The following is a 15,222-nucleotide window of genomic DNA, read 5'->3' on the forward strand; positions in this document are numbered from 1 at the left end:
AACATTGGAAGAAGGACTTTTTTTATCACTACAAAAAACATATTATTGTATAACTTCTAAGACCATCTAGAAAATCGTTGGAGAATGAACTAGTTTCACTGTTGCTTGTTGTCGTCTTCGTCCCATTTCCTTTCCCTCTGGTTGTCATTAGCTTTCCTCGAGCACACACTGTATGAAACATGCACACACACACTAACAGGTATATTGGAGTCAGAGGGGAACAGCCAGGGGACACGAGGGACAGAGGACACTCTGAGAAGATCATCAGAGATTTAACAGCTTGGGATCGGCGTCGCATAGAGAGGGTTTGACTTGAGTCCTGTGTTAAGAGGTTGAAAACAACAAATACATCTCAATGGCAGTTTGTATTATTGCACAGGTTTTACTTGTTTCTAAAAGACACTACTGTTCATTACATCATTTCAAATCATGATATAAAAACATGTTCGTCTTAAATTTTAAATCAATTCAAACTAATGAATAAAAAGTTTTCCATTCCACTCACTCTTTCCTCCATACTGATAATACTAAAATGGTACAGTGGGGTGATAAGAAAAAAATCGCACACATAGTGCACACTCTCACATTCAGCACAATTCATCACACGTACAACTGCAAAATACATACAAATATATTCATAACAAGTATCAAGTCATTGAAATAGCGGCTCATTCATATATTATATTTCTAGACTAATTTCCCTGCACTAAAACACATGCAGACACATGAACATTATTTAGTAATCATTATTTAGAACAGAAAAATAAAGGTTGCAGCTATATCAGTTCGACAAAGTCATACTTGGGAACAGACACACACACAAACACACACACATACACACACACACACACCTCTTGTGCAGCAAGAGTTTGATCCATCTGGATCAGTGCTTTTCTTACCGATGGCTCTTTTTTTTCCCAGATCTAAATGTTAATAATTTCAGTTCAGTTTCATTTCATTTGCATAGAAATGACTACAGGTCCCTGATCACTACTGACACTTCATTAACTTCGAGTGAGAGAGACTCATGTGCAGGTAAATATTCAAATAATTAACAAAAAAGAAGAAAGAGATTTGGTCTAATTGACTGAGAGAGACTGTCATTAGGTTAATTTGCACATGGCCCCCAAAACTGTTTCCCCCCTAAACTCTGGAATAGTTCCCCTCTGGTATTGATTTAATAATAAATGTTCATTCTATAGAACAGCCCACCTCCCCAAACGTCAACACTTGAATGTTGATCTTGTCACAGAAAATCTAAGAAGTGTGAATTTATATGATACAGAACTAATAAACAGGTTCTTCTCTGATGATCTACATATTAAACATTTTAAGTCAAAAAGTAAACAACTTCAATATATAAATTAATCTTTATAAACAATTAATACATTTTCCTGTGCTAAAAAAGTTTAGATCACAAAATCAAAGCAGGTTCTAAAATGCATTAAATTAAAATTGTGTCTCCAACATGTTTAAACACTTAAATATGCTGTTGTATTCTCTACCCAAAGACAGAAATGACATTTACATTGATGCATTTAAAGACATTTTCAAGGGTAATGTAACTTTTCTTCACCAAGTACTGAAACACTAAGAAAAACATCCATGCTAACCTTCAGCAGATGTAGCACCAAGACTCAAACCCAACTGAGGTGAAAGGATTGTGAATTTAGTTGAGAAATTGTATTATTAGTGGCGTTCAGCTCACGGTCGGTGTGAGGCTGCACTGGGAGACACTGGAGTGTGGCCGTTTCAGTCAGTCCCACGTGGTTCACCTTCATTACCTTCATTCAGCAGAGTTCACACAAGCAGCAGGCGTCTCAACCTGCGGCTGCTGATCAGCATCGTTATTTCTCAGACCAGAAAATGAACACAGCACCAAACTGCCACTGACCAGAAATATATCTGAAATCGATGTTTTCTACTTTTTCGATCATATTTTCCTCTTAATGTGGACAACCTCACAAAAAAAGAGAAACTCCTCATGTTTTTCTTTCAGTTTGGCCGCAGCTTTCTGTTCAATTACTCTGCATCATGATCTCAGGCTTCAGGCACCGTTTAAATGATAAATACTAACACATTATGAACTGTGTCACTATTACATTCCCCACTGCTTCAGCACAGAGGGACATCACAGAGGGTACTGTATAAACATGACATTAAGGTTTTTTTTGTCTGTGCTCATATTGCACAGTTTCATCATATTTTACAATTCAATGACTAGTTCCAACTACTGACCTTATTACGAATAAGACATTATTGTGATTATTATTTTCCTTTTCATTCATGATACCCAGCACGGTCTGATTAGGACTCAACATTACACACTCCTACTTGTTTACACTCGAAATCGAGTTGTGCATTGTCAAGCAGTTGTTAACGGCCATATGTCGATGTGGCAAAGTACTCAAATATGATCATAAGGTGATTAAAACATACACATGTCTACATAATGCGACAAAGAATACTTCACTTCTTAATTTGATTATTGCTCATTCTGAGTGCGATCTTACTCAGTTTAAGCTCATCAGAAAATGCTACTTGCATTGCAGTGTCTTATTCAGACTATTTTCATAATCGTATTAATATCAGAATATTGGCGTGAGCTGCAAACTGAGCTAAAGCTTGTTGCTAAACTGTTTTGATGTTTTACATATTTATAACCTTTCTTTTCCATGTACACGGCTGCAGCGTGATCTACTGAAACTATAACAAAGTATTAAGAGAACAGTCGAGTCTCCTCACCAGGAGGAGCTGTCATCTCGTTTTAAAACACTTTTATAGTCGTGTTTTCATGGATCATTTGAGAGCTTGTATGGATTTGAAGTGACTCTACCCAGTGGGAGGAATAGCAACACAGTCCACATTTGTATATGGCAAGGCAAGCATACACACACACACACACACACAGACAGACAGACAGACACACAGACACACACTCTGGGCATAGTGGGTGTAGCGGGTACACAGGCTCTCTCTCTCCCCCCATGGCATGCTTCTTTGTTGCAGCCTCACAAGGGCGGCCTTTGTGCTCCACCAGAGTGTGACCGAGTGCGAGCGTGTCTAAGAGAAAATATGTGCAAATTTGTTTCCTAGTGCCTGTCTATGCATGAGTTAGTGTTTTTGTGTGTGTGTGCGTCGTCATATTCGTGCCCTCTTCATGAGCTGCTCTCCCACTGCGCTGGCTGATGTCCCACCAGTGGGCAGGACAGAGGTGATAGAGGACAGGGGAGGAAAGCCAGTCTCCTCTCTCTCTTCACACTGTCACATTGTTGTCGGAATGGGCGGCCCGGTGTTGAGATGGGTATGGAGGGGGTAGAGGGTGGGGGGGAATGGAGGGAGGTCAGTTTTTCCCTGGTGGTGGCACCAGAGATGTTCCTTCAGCTGTTTTTCTTTCCAGTCTTACCTCTGAGCTTGTCTCATGTATTGTCTTCGTCTTAAAGCTCCTCCAGTGTTCTTCCAGTGCCAAAGGTTCAAATCCTGTGTGGTGTCTCAGAAATGGTTTCTCTTTGAGGATATTCACTTGTCTTTGAGAGAACACCGTGCACTGAGCGCCTGTTGAAACAACGTGATTGGGGGGGGGGGGGGGGGCGGTTCAGTCTACTTTGTCGTTGTTGTTGGAGTGGACAGGCTGGCACTGGGCTGAGAGTGTTTTAGCGGTGGCAGAGGGGTCCCTGGCTTTGTGTTTCCGATGCAGGCCGATCGCAGCCAGAATGCTAATGATGTGCACGTGGTAGTACATAGACCTAAGAAAGAGAGGAGGAAAACCGAGTGTAACTTTGTCACTAATGCACTAAACTAATGTAGAACATTACAGAGAACAGCAGGCTACAAAATCTGTTAACAACTCAAATGTGGAATATTTGTCAAAACGTAAAAATATAATTGAACATAATAAACATGAGTCGCCAACAGACAGGGTATTTATTTTTTACGCAAATTATTAAATTATAAGTTAATAAATCAGTTAGTAGAATAACAAAACAACAGCTGCAGATTAATCTGCAAATATCTTGTAAATCAATTTAGACGTTTTATGAAAGAGAATGAAAATGCTCTGGTTCCAGGTGCATCACACAAACTCATGCAGTCACACGAATGCATCAAGTGTAAACCAGGTCTGAGAGGTTTAGATAACTAAAGCCGGGGGACGTACCTGTAATAAACCAAAGTTGGCTCTATTGCAAGAAGTAAGAAAGGCATGACGGTGTAGCAGATGGCGAGCTGAGTGGCTGCCCAGGTTAGGATGTCGTAAAAGAGCTTCAAGCCTGTGAAGGACAGGAAGTTGTGACGAACGGACTTCCTTATCTGGTGGGGAGAGAAAGATGAAGCCAGACGGATAAATAACCATTTTATTTCACACTTGATGTAACGCTACTGATTTCAACTAAGTTGTGTGAATATATATATGTATATGTACTTATTATCTTCCTTTAAATGTTTTCCTTACATAAGGTTTCGGTATGTTATATGTTGCTGTGGTGTAACATGTATTTTCTTCAACAGTTCAGTGAGATGCTGCTAAATCATCTTTACCTCACACACTGAAAAGAGAGAAACAGCCAGACCACAGTTAAAAGTCAATTCAAGCCCTTCATACACAGGTACACATCTTTTCTGATGAACACACAGTTCCAAAACCTGTACAGTGCAGTTACAATAACAAACTTAATATATATTATTTACAAGGGCTGGGAATGTTATAAAGCTATCAAAATTAAATTTGGAGAAAATACTCACTGTCCTATTTATACACTTTTCATTTTGTTTTCCAGAGGGGGTAAGGTACTCACTGCTCGTGCTGCCATGGTGATGGGGATGGCGGTGATGAATGTAAAATAATAGCCTGGATAAACTCCATGCCACAGGGCAGACAGGATAAATGTCAATGCCAACCGGTGCTTGGGGGCTCGGTCGTAACACACACTGAGGAGATGAGAGAAATTAAATAAGTTCATGAGAGTTTATGTAAAATGGAAAGTTAAAGTTTTCAGAGTTCATATTTTGCTGAACTCACAATTTGAGCCAAATTCCTGTTCGAATATTCCAGTTGTCAATGAAAGTCTTGAAACTGGTTGCAGTCTAAAAAAAACAGGGAACACATAACAGTGACTGCGTGCTCTAATCCTCTGGTCAGTGGTGGGCTTTGACCCAAATGAATTTGCGTGACAGTACCTCAATCCTCAAGATGTTGAGGTTGCAGATGAGATCCCATGATGGTTTTCCATTTTCATCCATCCCCAGGAAACCATAACCTGCAGCGTTGTTCACAGCATCGGCTGGACAGAAAAAACCTTATTTACATGGCAATAAAAACAATAGTGTACGTCCTCTTTATATTTGACAGACTCTGTGCTCACCTAGTGTCCAGGCGAAGTAGAATTTGGGCCTGGCTGCTTGTATGGAGAAGAAAGCGTAGGTGAGCCTGGTGAGGAAGGGGGCGTGGCTGACAAAGTGGGGGTCCACGTTGTACGTTATGGGCAACGAGCGAGTCACAGTGAGGAAGAACAGCATGCAGCCACAGCAGACGAGCAGCTTCTGGCACACAGCGGTCTGCACGGAAACATGATGGAAACACACATCATGAGAAGACATGATGAGAAGTGGACGATACAGATCACATCAAAATCAGCTCAATCTGAGAGGAGGAAATGAGTTATATTACTTAGGAAAGTAGTTATAATCAGTGTTACGTGTTAATGGTTCACTTTTTAGTTCACATGATGCATTCTACAGGGTTTTAGAGCAATTATTGATTTTCTTCAGTTTTTGTCTTTGGCTTCAAACATGATGATCAGAGCCAGAAACGAAACACTGAACCCATTCACTATGTTCTTTAAGGCTCAGGTGACATGTTCTTTAAATTGGAACATATTGGATCTGTACACGACTGGATGCATCCATTCTGTTGGCCCTCGGGGACACATTGATTTCAGCAAGTCAACACAAACCAAGACTATTTCTATTTCTGCCAATTTACTTCTACACATCTTAAGCTAAAGACCAAACAACAGGGACCAAGGTTAATTACAGCTTTAAGAGGAGTTTAATTAAACAATAGGCCGGTGACATTTTCAGACAATGCAGGAGAACAAAGCAGAGACAGTGTGATGGGAAGTCTTAGTACAAAAATATAATAAGAAAGGACTGTTCTAGAATAGAGGTACAGACTATATTCCTATGGTGCGCCTTGTCAAATATATAGATAAACATTCATGATCTTACCAGAGGTGACGGGTTTGGCGTCTTGTCGTAGCCGTTCTGTCCGTTACACACCTCAGAGTGCTGCCTGAGCCTCTGGCTGATGTGTCGTCCCTCGATGAAGTTTATGTAGTCCTTATAGTTACTGCACGGTCCCACCAGGATGCTCAGGAAGTTCAGATTGTAGCTCAGGTACTCGATGAGAGACGGCCTCACTCTGCAGAAAGAGTGAACAGTGATCAGTTCAGGTGAAATTAATTAGTGGTGGTCTATGTGTTTGTTTAAATGAGCTGGAAATGTGAGGAGAGCATGCCATTTATTTTTAAATAAAATAGTACAATTAGAAATGGTGTAAAACTGTATTGTTGATGACAGAGGATGAAAGGGGTACATAAATGAAAAAGGAAAAAAAAAAAATAGAATTTCACATAAATGAGATCTTGGTTTTTGTCCTTTGGCTCTGAGTTGAGTAGTTACAGCCTTTAAGGGAACCAGGTTTTTTTTTAAATACTCAAATCCGAGGAAATCATAAAGAAATTTGCTTTGAGTAAGTTTATTGATTTCTGAAAACAAGTTGGTTTCCACTTGCTTAGCTTTCATCTATCTTACTGTTTATTACATTACAGCTTGTATATACAATTGGTAAATACAGAATCTGCACAGACATCTTAGAATAGAGTATCAAACGTGAGACAATCACCAACTTTACATGTGTGGGGTTACAGGACAAGAACAGCACTATGTGTTATGAGTGTTTATTTGTACATTTTTCATTTTCTTTTTATATTGACATGCATGGAACACTGATGAATGTGTTTTTATTGATTCACATGCATAACAATTCAGTATTTTTCATGCAAAACGATGCCTCTTTTCTAAGTTCCCAGCATGCCCTTTTTTACATGAATAATCTATTCACCATGATGTCCTTGTCATTGTCCTTGGTGGCTGAAGGAAAAGAAAGTTATTTATATTGATTTATTCTTTAAAATAAAGAGTTCATTCAGGCAACCATATCTGCTCACATATGCAACCTTAGGTTTGGATTTAAAGAAAAATAAGTCACACAGCAACATATAAAAGTTTGTTTTACCATATTTAAAACTCACTTTATCGCATGAAGCTCCTGCTCCGGGGTCAGCTGCTCAGGTTTCTTACACATACCTGAAAAATAAAGGATGAGCAGTATTAAGCCTGTTTGAAAACTTTAAATTAATCTGACACCACCCTGTTTAATCTTTTCTTATTTGTTATCCCCATTACAGGAGATTTAAATGTCACAGTCACAGCGAGACACTTTGTCATTTCACAGTAGGAGGGATGCAGATGTTGCCAGTAAAAATCCATGAGGGCTGGATTCCATTAAGCTGCTTCAGTGCCATGGTTTACTGCACAACGATTCACTTGCTGTGTCACAAGGACAATTATAGCAGCATGGACACCCCTCCCCCCAAACGGTCGCCATCTTGGCTCCGTAGCAGAAGGTCAGAGGCCACCAATGTATTTTCAAAGTTGAGAAAATGGCAGCTCATTTTTAGGTTTTAGCGAGCAGTGAGTATACTGTGTACTGATTGTACTACACACTATGTGTGTGTACTGACTAAAGTACTTGTTAGAATTGAGACGCAGTGACTGTCGCAATGATTCGGTGACAGGAGCATTCAAATTGAGGGAACAATTATTAATGTTAGGAGCAACATCTGAGTTTTTCCTGAAATCTTGAAGCCTGAAATGAAAAAAACGTATGTTAAATGTTAAGAAAGCGTGTTGCCTCCACCAGTAAAGAGTGTGTGTGTGTGTGTGTGTGTGTGCGTGTGTGTCTTACCATCATGGAGCTGGAAAGCCAGTGTGGTGATTTTCTGAGTTACTATCATCAGAGGCCTGAGCAGAAAAGACAATAAAAACTTAGTGAATCCTGAAATGAGAATAAACATGTAATATATGTACCTGAATATCTTTTTACATATTTCAATTTTCTAATTTCTAATTTACACAAAACTGTGCCATGAAATTTAACAGTGTCACTAAGAAAAATACAAAAACAGATTATCAAGGTCAGATTCATGGTTCAGAAATCATGGTTTAAAATGTATTAAAAGTCAAACATAAAGACGATCACAGCTCAGCAAGCAAGTCATTGACTATACTGACAGCACACCCTATAAGTCACTGGCTAACAAGAATGACACTTAAAAGAGCAGTCCTCTTAAACTCAATGAAGCTGCACCAAATTACACAGACTCATTGAAATCAAATCAGAATTTATTTGACCTTGAGAATGTCCTCATTCTTTTTCAGCAGTGCCACTTGTCAGATCAATTATTAATAATCCACATTTTCCACAATTTTAAACAATGTCTATCTTCAATACCAAGACAACCAGATCTCTTGTGAAGCTGATGATATTGGATATATTGCCAGTTACATGACTTCATCCATCAGATACTGTGAGTTGTTTCCATACCATTTAATATTATTGACTTAAAGGTGCAGTGTGTAGGATTTAGATAGTAAGGATCTCTTGGCAGAGACTGAATTCACTCGTGTGTTTCATCTAAATTCAACGAATTGTTGTTGTTTTTTTACACTAGAATGAGCCCTTTATATTTAAATACTTTATATTTACATCTGGAGAGGCCTGCCATGTTCTTTACAGTAGCCCAGACTGGACAAACTAAACACCTTTTAAGTTTTTATGAGAACTGAAGGCTGCCACAGGTTCTAGTTCATGTTTAGAAGGGAAGTGTGAGGTGAGGGCTGTTCAGCTGCAACATGCAACTTCACCACCAGGTGTCACCAAATTCTACACACTGAACCTTTAAGAGAATATACACTTAGTGAAGAATATGTCATGTGTGAGTTTCCTTTAATGTGAGATAACTGTGGAGTTCGTTCAGGTCCTGTACTCCCAACTGACAGATTCACACCCGCACTGGTTTCATTCACAGATAGAGACCTCTCTGTCCAGAGAATGTGAGTGTGTACACACTGTGAGCAGAAGCACACATTTAACTATCTCACACACACAGGAGCCAGTGTGAGGGGCCCGCATTGTGCACACAGCCAGGAAAACTGAGGCGGAGAGGGGCCTGGCCATGCGACTGGCAGGGCTGGCTCAGTGAGAGCTGGCACCGGGCTTTAGAGAAATGCTTTCAGGGTGCCAGCTGGTATGTGCAGCACCGCACCACTGCGGCCATCAGACTCTGTTTTTCCATGAAAACCAAAGTGTTGACCCAGTTTGGCTTCTGTTCTCCTGCGTTTGGAAGTGAAATAAGAGAGATTTTAAAGTGCCTGACACCTTCCTACAGGGAAAACTACATTCCCTACATTCGCTGTTATGCCAGAAAAAATCTTAAAATCTCAAACGTTTGCTGTACTTGATCATTTTCATTATATCCTATGTAGTTACACATACGAGCACAATCTCTGTGACTCGCAGCCATTTATCTCTCCAATGTGAAACCTTAATGCAGCTGGATCTTGATTCAATACATGTCCCCCACCAAAGGCTGAGTCAGAGGCCTGGCTGCGAGTCACCAGAGTCATGCGGAGAGCAACTGCCGCTGCCAGCAAATTCATCCACAAGTGAACCGGGTAAAGACCCGGCTGAATACAGGAGCAGAGTCAACTTAAACAAAAACAACGACACAGAGAAACTTTATTTCCAACTTTATTTTTCTAGTAAACCCACCAGTACTGACTCAGGCATTATTCTGCCGAAGCACACTTAGGTGTTAGCAGCTCTGTGTTTAATATGTGAATCATGAGAGGTGTTCCACAATGAGATAATCAATGTGCTAACAGAATGACTCCCCTCTTTATCGAAGCAATAGCATCCTAGCAGTGTGGGAGCAGCTGTGATGGAGAATATATTTTCAATATGTAATCTTTCACTAAACCAATAACGAGCAATGACGGATGAATCACTGCGTATCTTCTGTTAGAGGAAATCCCCTCCCACTTCTTCTTTGTGATCCTTGTATTGGGATGTATGTTGTATGTAAATCAAGTATTTAAATGTGGGAGAAGCAAAACTCCAAATAAAGAGAAGCATATTTAAAAAATAAACTGTTGTCTCCTAGTGTCAATGAGCACCTTAACTCTCTAACCAGCTGGACAATGTCAACTGTGAAAAATTCCCTCTGCTGCTTTTTAATCAGTGTTGTATTGACACAAGGCCGTGGCACAGTTTAACTGATAACGTAAGAACTGCTTGAAAAGTGAGGAGATGAATATGCTCACATCAGTGAAGGCGTAGCACAAAGCCAGAGAGGAAAAGAGGTGGTGAGGCGACGGAGTGGTTTTTTTTCTTACCCAGAGAAGTCAGTGGACAGTATCCCATAGTTAAATATGACCACCCGGCTCACTTGGCACACTGTCAGGAAGCCCATAGCCGTCACCATGGAGTACCTGCATGTGGAGCGATGAAAACCAAACAAGATGAGAGACAGTTAATATGTCAGATATTTCCTGTAAATAATAGCTAGTAGGGCCGCCACCTCTTGGTCATGTGTTCAAGCTTTGGCACATTCAGAAATGTCTTCTGTGATGGTGTTTCATGCTGATATGGATGTTATGACATTGCTGGAAATGGTTGTCACACATTTGGCATCAATATCAATACATTTGATTTGCATTAGGGAATTTATAGCACACTGGTACAATCTGACAAATACACAAGAATGCAGCTTTGTGTCTTTGCCAACAAAGTAATACTTGTTACTTTAATGTTGAATTCCTTTAGAAATGTAATTAATTCATCATCAACATAATCTTACTTTAATCACTTTATTTTATTACTTTACATTTACTGTGGCACCAAACTTTATTGGTGCACTTGTACATTGGAAATGAGTCAAAAGAACTCCTCCATCTTTGGTATAATCTCATTTATTAACAGGGGAATGGATGAATTTAAAAATATGCATGTTTCAACATGCAGCTCAGTGAGATCTGTCTTTAAACAAATGTTACCTTTTCCTGACTTACATGAGGAGCTCCTACTGGAGACCAAAAACTTTTATGAAGTGACTTAATAACTTCAAATTAGACAAACAGATATAAATTTTGACTTAAGGACACCAACGTCAATCAAAGAGATCATGTTCAGATGAAATGCTTCAACACTTCTCTAAGATTCTACGTATTAAATACCTGACCCACCTCAGGTCAAAGTAAAGCCAGGTTTAAAGACTATATTACACAGGGATCAGCCGCAATGCTGATGATCCTTGTACTGATGTTCTGAAACATGAATACACAGCAGTCACTATAACAGTGATACTACAACTCAACGCTCATGAATCAGAACACACCCAACAGTTTTGTCACTGAATTGTGTTGCGGTGACACATCCCTCCCAGACAAATTCCAATCCACCTCGCTGGTGGCTCCTATAGTCTCATACAATATGTCCTTCCATTCCATCCATTATCTGTAATGCTTATCTTTTTTATCTTTATCTTCCTCTGCTGGCAGGTCATCCCTTTAAACATGAATACCACAGCGACCGACAGTTACCACAACACACTTATGTTGCTCCATTCATGAAGAGAATACAAAGTTTCTGTAATATGTTTGGGCCAAGTTGTTTGAATGCAGGCCAACACACACAACACACACACAAAGTGTGAGAAAGGTATATTCATACACATAAAGCCGAACAAATATACAAGAGAGAAGACACAGTAAAACTCGTACACACACAGTCCGACTGTGTCGATGTAACAGACTGGTCTGGCTGGCACGTCAGGCTGATCTTCACCAGACGAGTTTTGCATTAATTTCATGCCTTCAACAGCTGTATTTAAGTTCAGGTCACATTTAAACAGGAGGATAATTAGCACTGTGCTTGGCATTGCTGTGCTGGAATGTGTGGGAGGGAGTGAATGAATGGGAAGGTCCAAGGGGATGAGCAATGAATAAAGTTGTTTTAAGGATTTAAATGTAAAAAAAAACGCACACAAAAAAATGCAGTACCACAACAAATACTTAAATAAATAATAAATAATACTTCATTATCTGGACAAGACCATCTGCCCGAGCCACCACACACACCTATGACGTGAATAGTTTCCGGGCTGATCTTGTCCAACAAGTTCTGCCTCAAGTCAACAGTAACTATCATTTCACCATTTTCACTGTAACGTGACAGTGCTTTAAGTAACAACATTTTGAGTTCATAACATAACCATATCTCAGATGCCGATCTTCCACTGTAAGGCAAACACTAACCTGTGCACGCTGTCGATGTGGGCTGTCACGATAATCACGTAGCTTGTAACCACCACTGTCAGGATGTGAGTTGAGTACCTGTAGAAAAGAACCAACACTGTGAGACAATGTGCATCAGCAGGATTATTTACTCTGTCGATGATACGATGCTGTGTGTGTGTGTGTGTGTGTGTGTGTGTGTGTGTGTGTGTGTGTGTGTGTGTGCTAATAGACCCTAAACACATTTTCCCCTGGGATCTGTTAGTCGTGCCACCGCATGTGCATCTGCCTTCTCTGCACCTCTACTGTCTACAGCCTCATTGTCCTCCTATAATTACAAACCCGTGGTGCTGCACACTGGACGTCTGTGTAATCGTCAGGAAGGTAGATTCATGATAAACTACACCCGACAGTTCTCAGTCACATATCTTCACCCAGCACACGCTGCTCATCAAGGCACAGAGTAGAAAATATGAATGTGGTGCAGCATCATGTGAGAGGATGTGAATGGTGCACTGTGTTTGTGGGGGGGGGGGGGTACTGGATGATGACGTACCATCCGAAGCAGAAGATGAGGAAGGCGACGCCGAGGAGCGTGGCCACAGCGTGTCTGACCAGGGGGTTGGCATGGCGAGGGCTGAGGTAGAGGCGGAACCAGAAGGCGGCAGCCAGGGCGAACAGCTGACATGCCAAAAAATTCACCTGTGTGGGCGAGACAGAGACAAGGATGTGAGTCCAGAGCTGCTAAAAATAGTCAACAAGCCACGTGCTTTGAGTAAATCGACAAAAACAAAAGTAGAACTCACTCTGTGACAGGTTATAATAACTTTTCCCAACTTGTTTCATAGTCAACAATATTATCATCCCAATAGTGTAAGGATGTTTAGCTCTGCAGGTAGAAATTGAAACAGCTGACTGTAAACGAAAAGTAGACAAACTTTTAAATTTTGTCATAAAAGCTTTTCTTTAGCTGATTTTTACAACATAAGCTCAACTTGTCGATAGTTACAAAAACTTTTACCCACATATCAAATAATGTGAAATACAATATTGAAGCATGTCTTGCAGATTAAAGAGTGAGTGAAATACAACAGGACATTTTATGAACATTAAAATAACAGCTGTCTTATGTGTGATGCACTTGGAAAACTCAAATTCAGTCCAAGTGACTTTAAAATAGACATGAACCCAATTTACCACAAATCCAAAGTTTGCCTCAGTAACTTTGATTAACTGGCATCCGGAGAATTTAAAACCCACAGCCAACAGAATAAAAAGTTGTTTTCAGGCACGAACATCACCAGTTTGTTAAAGTGAAAAATCTTCCCAAACAAAACAGTAAAGGATCTCTAGTGATGAAGAGAAGAGAAAATGGGGAAATGTGGCACAACACTAGATAACAGGCGTTTCATTCACAACTCAGAGAGCTGTACAGAAAACAATACCCACGTTGTGATTGAGCTGCAGACAGAGAATCGTACCTGATCCAGGGGGAAGCCCAGCTGGTCACTGACGGGCTGCAGCCACTTGGATCCGGTCGTTTCAAACGCAGCGTCCGTGCGCTCTCCCATCATCCTCAGCTGTTCTTCTGGACCTCAGTTTTCTTTTCTTATTTGATTTCCTATATTTAAAAAATAATAATAATAATAACCACCTACTGTTCGCTCAGTGTTTTCCCCGAAAGCCTCCGTGACAAGTCAAGCCAGTCCACAGTGTGATAGTCCGGGCATGGCACTCCCAGCTCTGCCTCTCTTCCTCCTCCTCCTCCTCTTCCTCCTCCTCCTCCTCCTCTGTTCCCATCCCACTGAAACCTATGACTGAAACACTAAGAAGATAAATAGAGTTTCCGGTCATTGCTACAAAAATAAAAGCAGGGGTTGACCGACGTGCATAGTTCGGTTTTATATCCAGGGATTTAGAACAAAAGAAGAGTAAACATTTATCTAACTTTTGTTTGTATTGTTGTTTATTGTTTCCATTGTCTTGCAACAACTTGTTTAAATCTGTAATTGCACTGCATGTGTTTTATATTGTATGTCCATGAAGTACTTTGTAAACGTGTGCTATAAAAATAGTTTGAATTTGTATTAATATTATAATGATTATGATTATGATTATTATTATTATTGCATAATGTTGTGTGGTGATGTGTTTTGGAAATATGCTGTAATCTGTACGTGATTGAGTCAAAGTGGAGATTATTTAAATTACTTCATATGATGTTGTGCAGATACTCTGAAAAAAGACGTAATGTTTTTAAGATGTGTTCATCAAACTTGTTACATTTGTGCATAAAAAAATCTAATAATTAAAGCTGTCAAGTAAATATAATGGAGTTAAAAGTAATTTATTTCCCTCTGCACTGCATTGGAATAATAGTATAATGGAAATGGATGTAGACAATAACATTATAATTGTACTTTAGTATAGTGCTTTCATTTCATTTCTTTGTTCATTTGATATGGACAGTGCTCATTGAACAGACAAAATAGTGTAAATGAGCCGAAGCTACTTAAAATCTTCAATCGATGTCCTTCGTTCTTCTATTGAATGTAAACCTTTATTGGTAAATATACGTGAACATTTCAACTTATAAACACCATTTGCATTCAGAGGGTTTCTATATAATTTAACAACGGTTTGCAAACAGTTTAAAAATATGATGAGCTGTATGTAAGATGATGACATATCTAGGAATAATTGGATTTCTGACAGACGTTCAGCTTTTAGTCTCTGACCTTTTCTGTGACATTCTGTGACTTTACTCTGTAGTTTAACAGAGTCACTGCAGACCTGACCCCTGCTAAG

The 15,222-nt window shown here is 39.8% G+C and overlaps 1 protein-coding gene across 1 annotated transcript; it reads right to left on the minus strand.

Annotated features, from left to right (window-relative positions):
• Window positions 1-346: 346 nt before the first annotated feature.
• mboat1 (membrane bound O-acyltransferase domain containing 1) lies at window positions 347-14,178 on the minus strand. The gene is made up of 13 exons (XM_020091139.2): window positions 13,896-14,178; window positions 12,971-13,116; window positions 12,436-12,513; window positions 10,516-10,611; window positions 8,027-8,082; window positions 7,311-7,365; window positions 6,226-6,418; window positions 5,361-5,553; window positions 5,176-5,279; window positions 5,018-5,082; window positions 4,794-4,926; window positions 4,157-4,308; window positions 347-3,746 (listed from the first exon to the last, which is right to left on the minus strand). The coding sequence occupies exons 1-13, from the start codon at window positions 13,986-13,988 to the stop codon at window positions 3,596-3,598; spliced, it is 1,515 nt and encodes a 504-aa protein (XP_019946698.2). The 5' UTR covers window positions 13,989-14,178; the 3' UTR covers window positions 347-3,595.
• Between the last annotated feature and the right edge of the window lie 1,044 nt (window positions 14,179-15,222).

Source organism: Paralichthys olivaceus, chromosome 13 (genome assembly GCF_024713975.1).
Source record: "Paralichthys olivaceus isolate ysfri-2021 chromosome 13, ASM2471397v2, whole genome shotgun sequence".
Taxonomy (NCBI): Eukaryota; Metazoa; Chordata; class Actinopteri; order Pleuronectiformes; family Paralichthyidae; genus Paralichthys; species Paralichthys olivaceus.